Genomic DNA, 15648 nt, shown 5'->3' on the forward strand with positions numbered 1-15648 from the left:
TGTTATTGTAAACTCACTCAATAATAAACATATCTCAAGTCACTGGATGATTTATTTTTTCTTCATGTTTCAGTCAGCACATAGAATGAAGATCCTGATGATGTTGGTGAATTTGGTATTGATTTGTTATGGTAAGTAGAGCAAGTCTATAATTTCTGAAGTACTTCAGGTTTCATATCATCATTATGGGTTATAAATGTATTAATGTCTTTCTTCAGAGTGTCGTGGAGAAGAGAAAGTTGATCAGCCAGACAAACACATCTCTGAATCTGAAGGAGGATCAGTAACTTTACACTGTAAATACAAAACAACTTCACTTCAGCCAGAGCTCTTCTGGTACATTCAGAGAGTAAATGACTTTCCTAAATACATCCTGAAAAGAAGTAAATATAGAGGAGATAATGGCACTGAGTTTCATGAGAGATTTCAGTCTGAAGTGAAGTCAGATTCAGTTCCTCTGATCATTCATGATGTTCATGTGAGTGACTCTGCTGTGTATTACTGCGCTCTGAGGCCCACAGTCACTGAAACACACTCAACACTCAACACAAAAACAATCAGTCTTATGACGATATGAACCCAAAACAATCTTATTCTGTTATGTTCAGTTCATCATTTGGTGCCTTTAATGCCTTTGAATATGTTATATCCATTAAATAATCTTTTATTTAACACGCAAGATTGAATGAACTTCAATTTCCAAACCCTGTTTGTCCTCTTCAGGGTCACATGAGGACTGAAGTCTCTTCCAGTATCTCAAGCTGCAGAGAAGTAACAGAAGAATTTATCAGTCAACTGCAGACCATCTACATACACACATATTTACTCTCACACACAATATAGTAGTACACTTACACAACAACAATGAAGTAGAACATTTTAATGTTTTTGATGGCATTTGAATAAAGTTCCACATACAGCAACGTTGTAAAAACGATCTGAATTTAAACACATCTGAGAGTAAAAATGTGTCCTTTACAATAGTGGATATATACATTTAGGGATTCATGGCCATTTCGAAAATGTGTTAATGTTGTTGGATCTCTATTATCCATCATGTTTGTACTTTAGATAAAAGGATCTAATATTAATATAATAAAGTGATTTCCTGAATAATCATAAACATTTTTACAAAACCTTTAATGTAAACTACAGAACTGCTAAAATCATATTAAATCAAAAATATGAAAGAAGAGTCACAGCATCATCAGACAGACAGCAGGAAGTGTCATGTGACTTTATGTGTGAGGTGCAGAGACTGACAGTAACAAAATCTACAGCTCACATCACACACAACTGTTCTGAATTCACAAACATGAACACACACCTGCTTCTCATCTTCATCATCATTTTCTGGTAAAATATGTACTGTAAAATAACAATAGTTATAAAAACATACAGGATAATATAATTCATGTAAATAATATAATTTTATAATTGTGTTTGAGTTAAATATATATAATTGTTTGTTTTAGGTGTGATGACTGCAGATCAGATCGGTCCAAATAAAGAAACAATAATTATAAAGAAAGAACAGGAGACTGTGACCTTGAGCTGTTCATATGACACCAGCAACAATTATGTTTATCTTTACTGGTACAGACAATATCCAAACACAGAACTTCAGTATTTATTATATAAACCTGCTCGATCGGCAAGTGCTGTTGGAAACCCTTCTGATCGTCGGTTTAGTTCGACTACAACATACACAACTACTGAACTCACTATTAACACTGTGACTCTGTCAGATTCAGCTCTATATTACTGTGCTCTGAGAGTTGGAGCCCAGTGATACAAAGTCTATGTGACGCTGTACAAAAACAAATACATTTTTAACTTTGATCTCAAACCACGTCACACCCACGATCTATAACACATAATAATGATAACACAACACCGGTGTGTGGTTGTGTATAAAATTCAATTCAGTCAATTACAGTAGACATCAGTAATAATACATTTACTCTTCAGTTGACATCAACATATATTGACGTGTAATGACAGATCACCTGATTTATATGGTTCCTTACCTGTAGCTGCACACTGGCACGGATGTCACGGTGCACAAAGGGACTCAGATGCAGGTAAGGTACAACACAGTTTATTAGACAGGCTTACCGAGACAACAAAAGATAGGCAGGATACTCCTGGCCAAAACACTCAATACACTGCTGGCAGAGAAAACCAAAATCCACAAATCCGGGAAAGGTAAACGGGAACCAAAAAGAACCGAATGGGGAAACACGGGTTGCACGTTCCTACGGACAAATATGTAGAGGTAAGGAACATAAATCAAACAGACAAGTAATTTAAGATTAATAAAATAAATGAATTTGATTTCACATGAACATAGCTTTCCTGTAGCTCGGCATTGCGTTAACAACCCAAGGTTGTGGGTTCGATCCCAGGGGATTGCAAATACCTGTGTAAAATGTATAGGATAAAGCAATGTAAGTCGCTTTGGATAAAAGTCAATTGCCTAAATATAAATGTAAATGAAAATCTTCAAGGAGCTGTTCGTGTTCTTCAGCCAGGTGGGAATCCCCTCTGATATCCTGACTGACCAAGGGAGGCCGTTAATGTCCCAGGTTGATGCCGAACCTCTGTCACCTACTCCAGGTCAAACAACTACGCACGTCCGTTAAAAGTGCATTATGTGCAATTCATTAGTATGTAAATGTAAACTTTTGTGTTACTTTAAATTTTCATTATAATACTCTTAATATAATAAACATCCCCATAACATGTCCTAATTGAAATGGAACGAGGAGGATCTTGGATGCTGTTTACACAGTGTCGTTTGAATTAAAAACAATTTTTTAATAAAAGTTTTTTTTACTGAAAACGCAAACCTTTAGAACATGTTATAAAGTGCAAGTTTTTGAAAACGGGGCAGTTATCATCTTTGTGTAAACTGCAAGACGGATTATTCTGAGAACAATGACGTCTCGCACTTGGATATTACGTGTTGAGTCAAGCGGGTATACCCAAAACAGTGTGATGGCCATTCAGTACTGTGTGTCTGAGATACACAGCATACGAATTAAAATTTCACAAGCAAAAATTTGATTTACTGCACCACTAATACCACCGGTGACACATTGTTTATATTCCCCAGACTCTAAACACACATAAAGTATACGACAACCAAGGGTATACAAAAGCACTTTTTAGAAAATAACTGTGCATTTCTTTACAAAGCAACATTGCCATCCACTGGCCTGTCAATCATAATACAGCATTTATATGCTTTCGCAGGTCGGTGTAAATTCAGTTTTCATTGTGTATGTGGTCTTGATGTCATTAATCACACCCACATTAACCCACTTTACAGCTTACAGTCATCTCTACTGTATTCACAAGTATATTTTCAGCCTTGATTCATGAAGACTGTAAAGTTATAGTTTATTAGTAAAGATGAAGAGATGTATCCTGCTGATTCTTGTTTCAGTGTCAGGTAAAGTGCATCTAAAATTGTAAGCCTCATAAATCTTGAACTACTGCATTTACTATCTAAATATATTAGATACCTACAATGGATTTATTTTTATATGTTTGTATTATTCTAAATGTTGTTTATTTACTTTTCTATTCCCTTGCAGGTGTATTTGCTGAAAGCATTGGTCCAAAATACACCAATATAATGAGAAGTGAAGAAGATTCTGTCACACTGAGCTGCACGTATGAAACAACTAGCCGTAATGTTTGGCTTTACTGGTACAGACAGAATCCTAACAGAGAACCTCAGTATTTACTGTATAAAGGTGCTCGATCATGGAGTGGTGATGACCATATACCAGACAAACATTTTCGGTCAAAGACATCTGAATCATCCACTGAACTCATTATTGACAGTGTGTCTCTGTCAGATTCAGCTCTATATTACTGTGCTCTGAGAGTTGGAGCCCAGTGATACAAAAAGCCTGAAAGTCTTTACAAAAACTCACACACAGTTATTGCTTTGAACAGTTTTTAATCAAGTAAAATCAAACTACAGCTGTTATGTATGTAAACCACAAAGCTTTGTGTAAGACAGGATACAGTAACACCTGCTGAAACTGAATCTTAGGTGAATAAAATAAAAACAAAATATAAAAAGGTTTGTAATGACTGCCGTAAAATGTTACGCTGTGTTTATGTTTAAATGCCAATACAAAACTTTTTTGCTGTGTTTCCTTTTATGCTAAAATCTTTAACTTTATTATTTACTATTCACTAGTCTAGCATATATATACAAACTTTAAAATACTTACAATTTGGTCAAAATACTCCTTTTTTCAGTTATAACACTAAATATAACTTAGAGGTAGTTTTGTAATAAATACATTACATTGTAAAACACATTTGTCAAAATACATTACATTATTTTTTTATAATATGTACAAATGTAGAGGTAAATAACATCTAATGACTAAAACACAATCATCTTAATCAAAGTGAACTTTAATCTGTTATAGTCAGCTTCTGGTCTTCTTGTCTTAATCTTGTCTGGCTTTCAGACATCAGGGGTTTACTGCTGGTCTTTCAATTCCTCAATCTTTTCAAATCCTTATAAAAACACATGTTTTCCAATCAATCCCATTTTGCTACCCCTTGCCCCATAAATCATAGGTTTAATCCATGGCTGAGCTGTAAGGCCTTTTTGGAGTTTTCATGTTCTCTCTTTGTCAGAATGTATCTAAATTACCCTTCCTAAACTTCTGTATGTCTACCGTACATGTGAAGCAAATGCCTTCCATCATTATTACCTCCTTTTAAATGTCTTTATGTTTACTCAACTCAGTTATCTTTGTGTCAGATGCTTTATGGTCAATACATGTACATGGCTTTCAATTAATTTAGATTTGTGATTTTAAAGGTTGTACATCTGTGGCTATATTTCGATTATGTGAAGAGGTGGAGCTTAACACATCTGTAATGATGATCACTGAACTAGTCTGAGACGAGAAGAGGATGTGTGTTTGAACCTGCTCTTTCAATACTGACATGTTTACTTGTGTTCTTCTATTATTGACTGTAACTGAAGGTAAAATATTCATTCATCATCATATTAATATTCTCTTATTTGAACTATACTCATATAATCTTTTGTTGTAGGTTACAGAGCTAAAGAAGTCATCAGTCCGTACAGAGATGTAATGTTTGCCACTGAATCTGAGAATGTGACACTGTCTTGTAACTACACTGGTTCTGTTGATAGTCTTCACTGGTATCGTCAATATGCTGCTTCACCACCACAGTTTCTTATACTGGATTATACTGGAGTTATAATTGAAGCTGTTCCTCCAGTTTCTGGAATCTCCATCAAACACAGAAAAGTAGAGAAGAGTGTTGATCTGAAGATCTCTTCTGTTAAAGTCACAGACTCTGCTCTGTATTACTGCGCCCTGAAGCCCACAGTGACACAAAACACAACAACACTGTACAAAAACATGATTGATGGTGAGATGACGCAAAAACAAAACAAATACATATGATCGCATGATTTTTTTGAGAAAAGAATAAACGTGCAGTCAATTTCTACACTGATGATTCGTTTTCTGATTAATCCATATCTGTTTATTTAAAATAAATGGGAATTGAGTAAAACAAATAGTTAATTTATGATAAATTATAATATAAATTTAAACTTTCCATTGTAAAAACCTATGGGAATAAAGTCTAAATGTCACCAGAACAGAAGAGGTTGAAGTATTACATTTACATTAAGCGGATGCTTTTATCCAATAAGCGAAAAGTCGTACAGAAGCAATAATACAATGGGTGCCAATACAAAGTTACTGGTTTCAACAAAAGCTAGACCACTACCTGTTGAGAGAAAGAGAGAGGGTTAGTTTTTTTTTGTCTGTCAAGTATTCAGGTTTATGATTTAAAAAGTCTCACATCTCAGATGCTCAATACAAAAGTTTTAGCACTAGGTGGAGACATTTCACAATACAGAAGTACCATATAAACTCAAAATATCAGCTACATCAATCAATTCTGAACAGCCTGACACTCATGATGACCAATAGGAGCAGAACAGGAAGTTGATGTGTGTCTTTGTATCTGATCTGCAGTGTATAATACACAAAAACAGATCTGAATGACTGTTATATAGAATCAAAGATTAAAACAAATCACCTACCGTCAAAACTTAAAACTCTTAATGTTTCATTGATAGCTTTTCTTGCAATGTTTCTATTTTTCTTTTCATTTTAATTTGCTAAAATAAATTGTATTATTTTATGTTTATTGTTTACAGGTTTGGTGACTGGGGACAAAATTGAGCCAGATAAAGGGACTACAATCATCGTAAAAGAAAAAGAAAATATAAAACTGAGCTGTTCATATAGTTCAACCAGCAATGATGTTCGACTTTATTGGTACAGAAAGTTTTCTCAAAGTGAACTTCTGTATTTAGCGTATAAAGGTACTCGATCATATAGTACTAAGATACTTCAGATCAACGGTTTAAAGCAACAGCATCAGACACATCCACTGAACTCAATATTAATGATGTGACTCTGTCAGATTCAGCTCTATATTACTGTGCTCTGAGAGTTGGAGCCCAGTGATACAAAACATGAAACACGTCGTACAAAAACCTAAAAGATATTTACACATTGAACCTGTGCTACAAACCATGAAGAAAACAACAATCTATTCAGTCCCAAATAAAATAAAAACATGGTTACTTTTGTGTGAGGTTTAAGTTAGAGATCATTTTGTGTATTACTATGTTCAGGCATTTTGTAACATGAAGTGAAAAGAGTATTTTTAGGGAAATGATGTGACTGCACTTCATAGCCACCGTGAGCCAGAACATGTATGTGATGTATATAAACTCCTCCTACATCTGTGTGTAATTTAGAGAACTATATGTGAAATTTAAACAGTGAATTGTCTCATTTTCATCACTGATATTGTCTGCATCTACTTTCAATGTTTACTTTCAATTTTTAATTTAGTTTTTCCTGTTCAATCATGCCAATGCATGATCTTGTTTTAATATTATTATTGTTACTATTTTATTGATCGATTCAATTTCTGCAGAATGCAATACAGAAGATTCTGTTAATCAACCAACAAGAGTTCAATCTGCTTTTGAACATGAAGCTGTTACACTTGATTGTACATATACAAACCAGTGACACGTTCTTTTCTCTTTACTGGTACCAATATAAACCCAATGGATTCCCAACATAGATGCTCCAAAAGCTCTCGTCTGGATCAGGCAGCAGTGAAAAAATATTTGAGGAAAGAACGGTGTTTGAAACTGTGTCTTTACCCTTGCTGGATTCACCACGGAAAGCTTGTAATAATGGTTCGCATTTGCCCTGTCGGGCCTACTATCCCGGAGACCCCTATGTTCATTATGATAAATGTTATTTAAGAACTAACGTTATTTGAACTGGATTAGTGCTATCTGGGGTTCTCCTGTGATTTAGAAATTACGTTAACGTGCCCTCTCCATATCTGTAATTCATGTGGCGAGAAATAGCACGGACAAGTGAAGCTTGTCATTTTACTCAAATTTACGAACTTATATCTAGGATATGATGACAAGGCTTTGCAAATAGTATATATAGTTGTATGGAATATAATGACTTATGAACGTGCCTGTCAGCATTTAAGACCCGCGTTTGGGGATCTTCTGTCCACTTTACGGAAGTTTCCATGAGAAATAATAAAATGACCCAGCAAACGAAATAATCTCAAAACACTCCAACACAGCCTCAGTTAGCGCTATTTGTATCTGTTTATCTTCTCATGTGTTTCGTGTTATATTATCTGCCATGTTATCTGTGTTTATTATTTGCTAATGATGTACAGTGAAGATTCTCATCGCTGCACTGTCACAGGCCAAGACTCAAAGCATCACCCATCCGCGCATCTGAGCAGTGCCGAATCACAACTCACGTAAAGAAATACCTCCGCACATCACCTGCAGTAGCAATAACAAACTGAGATGGCGACAAAGAGGCAAATCCTACGGACTGGCGCTTTAAGTGAAAGTGCATCAGCAGTGGGCGGAGCTTATTCACAAAGATGTTGAAGGTGTCAGAGATTGACAGAGTGAATCATCTGATTCTGTTTTCTTCTTCAGTTTATACAGAATCTCTGAAGACATCATGTTTTTCTTTACCTGGACAATAATACAATTTTACATTGGTAAGAAATATTAATTAAAACAAGATTTCAGACAAAATAAAAAATAATACATACATTAAAAATGTACTAAATAATTATTATGGAAGTAAAATAGTGACAAATGTGTTTGAAGCAAAGAGACGTGCTGAATAGCACTAACAGAAAAAAAATGCATTGTATTAACAGTTCTTGCATTTTAAGGTTCTGCAATTAAATATGGTTGTACATTTAAGCTGTGAATATTTCAAATTGAAACATTTCAAAAAATAAAAATAAAAAAATAAAAATTCACCTTTTAAATTTCATTAAAAAATGTAACTTGTTTTTAAATACAACCTTTAATATCGACACTCTAGGCCTATTATGCTCAGACTATGAATGCCCTCCTGCTCTGGCTAGAAGGAATTAGGTTATGTTTTACTTCAACCCATCATCTTCACATAAATATTATACATCATCAACGTTTACATGACATTTATTGTCGGTCAAATACTGAGATCTCAACTAGCATCCCACTGATAACTGCTCCGATTTTAACACGTAGGCAACTCTCTCAGTATGTGTTTCTGTTTTTATGACATAGCAGCAATCTCTACAGACTTTCTTTTTATTTTCCTCCCATGATCTTGTTTTAATTTGCAACACTCAGAAAATGCTGGATGTTGTGGAATTGTGGAAACGTTCGTCATTTTTATTTTGTAAATAAAAAATAGAAAAAACTATCTTTTAGCCAAGCGAACCTCTTGACCCGAAATAAATAGACAGCACTTTCTTTAGAGCCAGACTAGACCCGAAATGTCTTGCAGCCTGCAGCCAAGGAAGCAGTGACGTGCACAGGAATTTTGAGGGGCAGTTGCTCTGACCTGAAAAAAGGGCACCCCCCAAAAAAATTTGAAAAAAAACTCCCGGTCTCTGCAAAGTCTCTGTCTCACCTGATGGTTGGCTTTTTCGCAGCCAACCCTGTTGTGATGTGCTACGACGGCGTTTTTGTGCCACGTAAAAAATAAATTAAAAAATTCGAGAATAAAGTCAAAATGTTACGAGATTAAAGTCGAAATGTCAGTAGAATAAACTCGTCGTAAAACGTTTTTGTTAACGTGAATGTTGTATTTTTAGATCGAGTTTAAGTTGTGTTTAAGCACGTCTTCTGAACCAGTGAGTTAGCTCGGAAGGCCTTGCAAACACCAGATGTCATTTTTAAAACCTCTTTAGTTCACATTTGTATTTTTTTTATAAATCCTTAAGGATTGTGTTTTTTATAAACTTGATGCAACCAGATCTCCTAACATTTCGACTTTAATCTCGTAACATTCGACTTTATGCTCGTAACATTTCGACTTTAATCTCGAAATCTTTTTTTTTAAGTGGTACTAAAACGCCGTTGTATAGATGTGCTGCTCTTTGCTGCCTCCCTGAATTTTCTCTCCCTCTCCTGAATCCTCCTCTTTTCAGTTGGCATCTTGGCTACAACAAACAATACCCAAAATAGTGATAGCATTTAGGCATTTAGCCTTTTTGGATAAAATAATTAATGTGATGCATTACTTCCATCATTCATTCTTCTTGTTAAAACTAATTGTGATAAACTAGCTATCAGAAAAAAATTAGTAGCCTATATCTGTCTTAATATTTAGGCTAAACATGGCAAACTCAGCGTGGATTTAGGGAGATTTTATTTCATATCACAAAACTTGATGATGATGATCGTTCGTTTGTTATACATCACAAACCCACCTTATATGGCAACGTTAAATCGTCTCACCCGACAACCGCGACAATGTACTTCTAGGACCGCTCATGCAGGCTCAGCTCAGGTGCCGGTCGCGTGCAGCGCTGCAGCCATGTAAACAGAGTTTGCACTTCCCCTACTGACTTTCACTTTCGCTGCCCGAATATGGAAGTGAATGAGGCTTTGCGTTGTTTTTTTATCAAGGCCTACGTGAAATTCTGCATCCATCGTACGATTATTATTTTTTTTTTTTCCCACCTCGGAAGGGCAACGTGAGTCGAGAAAGGCATATGGGCAGTTGCCCGGGCAACCTGAGCAACCCCCCTGTGCACGTCCCTGCAAGGAAGATACCTCACGGTGTTATGGATCTAACAGCTGTAAGAGGGTGTTCCCAAAATGTGCGACAAACTGCTTGAGTTGCTGTCTGTTAATAAAATGCAAAAATGTCAATTACGGTATCAACCTAATTATGCATGGCAAATTTTGGTGTAACAAATATTTGTTGTTTACATAACAATTCAACTGATTTAATTTGTGTCTTTCAAGTCGATTCGGTAAAAGCAAAGTCGTTTTAAATTACCAGAGACGCAATGTCATATCGGACACGATCTTTTGTCAACGTTTTAGCCCCGAAGCCGCTGGGACCCATAATCTCTAACATACCTGTACACCTCATCGCAAAGTGTCTAAAATGTACGTGTACAGTTCAGTTAAATGATCAAGTTTACCCTCTTTAAACTTATGATGACTGAATTAGATTCGTCATTATTATTTCAGTATTTCAGTTTGTTTTTTTATTCATTCGTTCATTTAGACTAAAAAGATACTATACTTGGCTATGTTTTTCGTTCTGACCTCAGAGATTTCAGATGAAAAGCAGGCATAATTATTTCCGTTCATATGTCTCTTCTAAGTGGTTATTAGTTTGTTTAAGTTTAAGCACTTATATCCTACATTTTCAAAATATTATACAATTACGTTTTTAAGAAAACTTATTTTATATTGGTTATTTAAAAAGGTTATTTATATTGTAGATTATTTTACGTTGTGATAAAATAGTTTGTGGCTTGTTCTTGTATCTGTTTGCACTACTTTTTCATTTCCTACTGTAGTCAGTTTTAAATGGATATTTATTGCTTTTTTCCAATTTAGTTTTATACCAAAATAATACCATTGCATGTGTCATTCAAATAGCTTCATGAAATTAACTTATTTTATTTTAAAAATTCAATACACAGTATGGTTCTCTAAAGCACGGTTATATATCCATTTTTTCTAATCCCCGAAACTCAAACCATTATTTGATGATTTAAGATGGTGCTCATCAATAGTACGATTTTATGTTTGTATGTGGCAAGCTACAGAAATTTGCGTGCATGTGATACGCAGTTGTAATTTACACACACTATCTTAACCAATATGGTTTTGCTCCTGTATGACATATCGCTTTATTTCTCCCTGAACTCTTTTTAAGTTAATTTGGATAATTTTTTAATTTATCCAAATTTTTAAATCTCAATTATAAGGACTGAAAATTATCTGTCGAATATTAAAGGTTGAATTTAAAAATAAGTTGAATTTTTTTAATGAAATTTAAAAGGTGAATTTTGATTTTGTAATTTTTAGACGCTGACACCGAGTGTGAAATATTTCAATTTGAAATATTCACAGCTTAAATGTACAACCATATTGAATTTCAGAACCTTAAAATGCAAGAAATGTTAATACAATACATTTTTTTCAGTTAGTGCTAGTCAGCACGTCTCTTTGCTTCAAACACATTTGTCACTATTTTACTTCCATAAATTATTTTAAAGCTTGATTAATTTCTTTTTATATCTTACTCTTTTCTTTTTTTCACAGGAACTTCGTTTTCTGATAAAAAAGAACCTTTGTTTAGAGAAAAACATGAGTTTGAGGGTAAAAATGTAACTCTCTCTTGTAAATACAATATCACTAGTGGTGTCACTGTTCACTCTCTCCAGTGGTATCGACAGAATCTCAACACAAAACCAGAGTTTCTACTGTCAGTCACAGAATATTCAAACACATCTGAACCTGCTCTTCGTCTCTATTCACATGCTGTAAAACTTCTCAATCATGTGTATCTGGAGATCTCCTCTGTGTCTCTATCAGACTCTGATCTGTATTATTGCACCAAAACCTCAAACACAACACTAAATGTGTACCATACTGTATATACACTTAATTTAGTTATATTCTCTATTCTTTTTATCGCTATAATTGATGACTGTTACATTTTTCAATAAAAAACGTATTATTGAAAAGTTACCAATACTTCAAGACAAGTTGAGGAAAGATCTGAGTCTGATGAATATAAACAAACACAAGCTGACTTGAAAGACAGTAGTTGTTTATATTCATCAGCTGTTTTTCATTCATACAGTAAGTGTTATATGTATTTGTTTCTTTTAATACAGTAAGAAGAGGTCTAACCACACCATCAATTTAAAAGTAAAAATTCAGGTTTGTATTTTTTCAAAATGTAAAATTAGATGTAAGGCTTAACCTACACTTTAAAAAATGCTGGGTTATTCTCAACCCAACACTGGATCAAAAAGGGACAAACTCAACCCACTGGGTTGTAAATTAACCTCCACTGGTTTGTTTCAAGTCATTGTTAAATGAAATATAAACATATGGATAAACATAAGCCAACATTTGTGTTTGTCTCATTTTTGACCCAACGCTGGATGAAAATAAACCAGCAATTACTTTGGATTTGATGTGATATGGACTAAATAGTTAAATGATTTCGCATTTATACAAAAAACTGTTTTATACAAGACTGGATGACTTTCATTTATAACAGATTTATGAAAAATGTTCAATTAATGTGAAATTGACAAAGTGATAGTTTGATGCATTTGTATTTGCTGGTGGATGAGGAAGGAGGAGCTCAAAGTAGATCTTGTTTTGAAGCTGAAAGAGTAACATCAGAGGATTGAAGCTCAGATCTCTGTAAACATGTACACAATGAAACTCTATCCAGTTATTCTGCTCGTCGCCTTATTATGTAAGTTATTTTGTCACTAATTATTTAAAAAATGAAATTAAATAAACAGTGTTGGCATTTTTTAAGAACAATATTTGAAATACTGACATATTGTTTTTCTTTTACAGCTGGAGTCATTAATGGAGATACTATAACAGCAAACAGAACAGAGGAGTTTGCTGAAGATGGTTCAGATGTTTCATTATTCTGCAGTTATTCCTCTGCTCGGTCTTTACTTTGGTACCGTCAGTATCCCAGATCAGCTCCTGAATTCCTCGTGCTTATTCTAGACAGTGTGAAAACTCAGAAATCTGATATAGATGCCAGATTCACTGCTGTCATCACCAAAGAGAAAGAAAATCATGTGTATCTGAAGATCTCCTCTGTTTCTCTATCAGACTCTGCTCTGTATTACTGCGCCCTGACGCCCACAGTGACACAAAACACAACAACACTGAACAAAAACCTCACACACAACATTATGTCTGTATCACACATCTATAACTTCTTTTGACACACTGTTTTCATGCTAAAATACTTTTATTCAAGCTTGTGTACTTCTCATTTGTTACGTGTTATGAAAACTGAAGTCAATTATCATACAGTGTTTATGACATATAACATTTATCACACAGAGCTGTTAAAAATTAAAAGTGTAGTTGCTTCATTTAAATAAATAAAAAATGTAAGTAATGATATATTGGATTTTAAGTTATTTGGATTAAAAATAATAATTGGGAGTCATATCACTGTGATATTTCGATAATATCATTTTAAAGGGTTCACTTAAAAATGAATATGACTCATTATTAACCTGCATTTGTGCCATATAATTCTCTTTTTTAACAGAGAGCAAAGATGAAGAATTGAATATGCAATTTAATGCAAATCTCAATGTCTTCTCACTGTCAGTTTTGCTATAATAATTCAGATTTAACATCTAAAACCCTCTGCTAATGTGCTGACAGATTTTTTAGTGGCTTCAGAGCTTAAATCATTTTGTTTAAAATTCAGATTACTCTTAAAACACATTTACAGATCATACTGAAAGCAATCTGTGAAGTATTGAGGGTTTACATGTTTAGTGATTTCACTGGTCATCCACAAGGGGTCAGCATTGATCTCTCCATGCATGACATTTATGAGTAGATCATAAGATAAACTACATCCAAGAAGAGCTCTGTGTGCTTTTAAAAATCTGACATATATGTAATTTATTTATATCATAGATCAATTATGTTCAGATTGGGTTTGATTTCTCTGTGTTTCATGGCACATTATTATGGTAAACACCTAAAAACTTTTCTGTACACTTTATGCCTGCCTAGATTTACTTTATTAATAGATAAACTAACAAATTACATTAATTGGGTTGATATTTTCATTGTGCTGGTGACAAAACAACGAAAGGAACAAATGTAAAAAACATTTCAATTGTTTCAACAGTTAATAGTCTAAAGGTCTTTGTACATTGAGTACAAAACTGTCATCCGAATTTCCGCATGTTAAAAAATAAATACAAGATTACTTTGTGTCAATCACTCTTACACATCTCCTCTAAACACACTTCCCTCCTAACAAGTAAAGGGGGTCCGTGGGTTCCTGAGGCTTATCGTAAATGTATTCTTGAAGTTTCACCTGAGAAGTAAATGAAATATTTTCGCAGGATTACAAAATTGGAGGATGGTGGGATATGGATGTAAAAAGCGGGAGACTCCCAGCCGGGAAACAAACCCCAAAATATACCTTTGTCACACACGCTTTTTTGGGGGGTTTCTAAGCTCATGAAGGTAAAAGGGATTAAGTGGATACAAGAGATTCGTGAGTATCAGAAGGACTTCACATAAAATCCTGAAGATGGCGCAGTTCACACACACTGCTGACACAAACTCCTCCTTCTATTTTCTCTCTCATTTGTTATTGTAAACATACTCAACACTAAACATATCTCAACTCATTGGATGATTTATTTGTTCTTCATGTTTCAGTCAGCACATAGAATGAAGATCCTGATGATTTTGGTGAATTTGGTTTTGATTTGTTATGGTAAGTAGAGCAAGTCTATTATTTCTGAAGTACTTCAGGTTTCATATCATCATTATGGGTCATAAATGTATTTCTGTCTTTCTTCAGAGTGTCGTGGAGAAGATAAAATTGATCAGCCAGACAAACAAATCTCTGAATCTGAAGGAGGATCAGTAACTTTACACTGTAAATACAAAACAACTTCAAATCAGCCAGAGCTCTTCTGGTACATTCAAAGAGTAAATGACTTTCCTAAATACATCCTGAGAAGAAGTAAATATAGAGGAGATAATGGCACTGAGTTTCAGGAGAGATTTCAGTCTGAAGTGAAGTCAGATTCAGTTCCTCTGATCATTCATGATGTTCATGTGAGTGACTCTGCTGTGTATTACTGCGCTCTGAGGCCCACAGTCACTGAAACACATCAACACTCACACAAAAACAATCAGTCTTATGACAATATGAACCAAAATCAAACAATCTTACACTGTTTACATTTCTTCACTTGGTGCATTAATATTATGAATATGCAAGAATTCGTTATTTAACGTGCAAGAATGAATGAACTTTGATTGCCAAACCCGCTCGATATATATCAAGGCATTCCTGGTCATTTTGAAAACATGTTATTGTGTCTATTATTCAACATGTTTGCACTATACATAAAAGGATACAGTATGAATATAAATAAGTGTGATTTCCTGAATAGTCATGAACATTGTTACACAACCTTTTAAGAGTAAGT

The 15648-nt window shown here is 34.3% G+C and overlaps 1 gene segment (V, D, J or C); it reads left to right on the top strand.

Annotated features, from left to right (window-relative positions):
* The first annotated feature begins 4986 nt into the window (after positions 1-4986).
* On the top strand, positions 4987-15080 carry LOC130416258 (T cell receptor alpha variable 3-like). The segment is given in 3 exon segments: positions 4987-5026; positions 5098-5384; positions 15012-15080. Coding segments are annotated over 3 exon segments (396 nt in total).
* The last annotated feature ends 568 nt before the right edge of the window (positions 15081-15648 follow it).

Source organism: Triplophysa dalaica, chromosome 3, assembly GCF_015846415.1.
Source record: "Triplophysa dalaica isolate WHDGS20190420 chromosome 3, ASM1584641v1, whole genome shotgun sequence".
NCBI classification, from domain to species: Eukaryota; Metazoa; Chordata; class Actinopteri; order Cypriniformes; family Nemacheilidae; genus Triplophysa; species Triplophysa dalaica.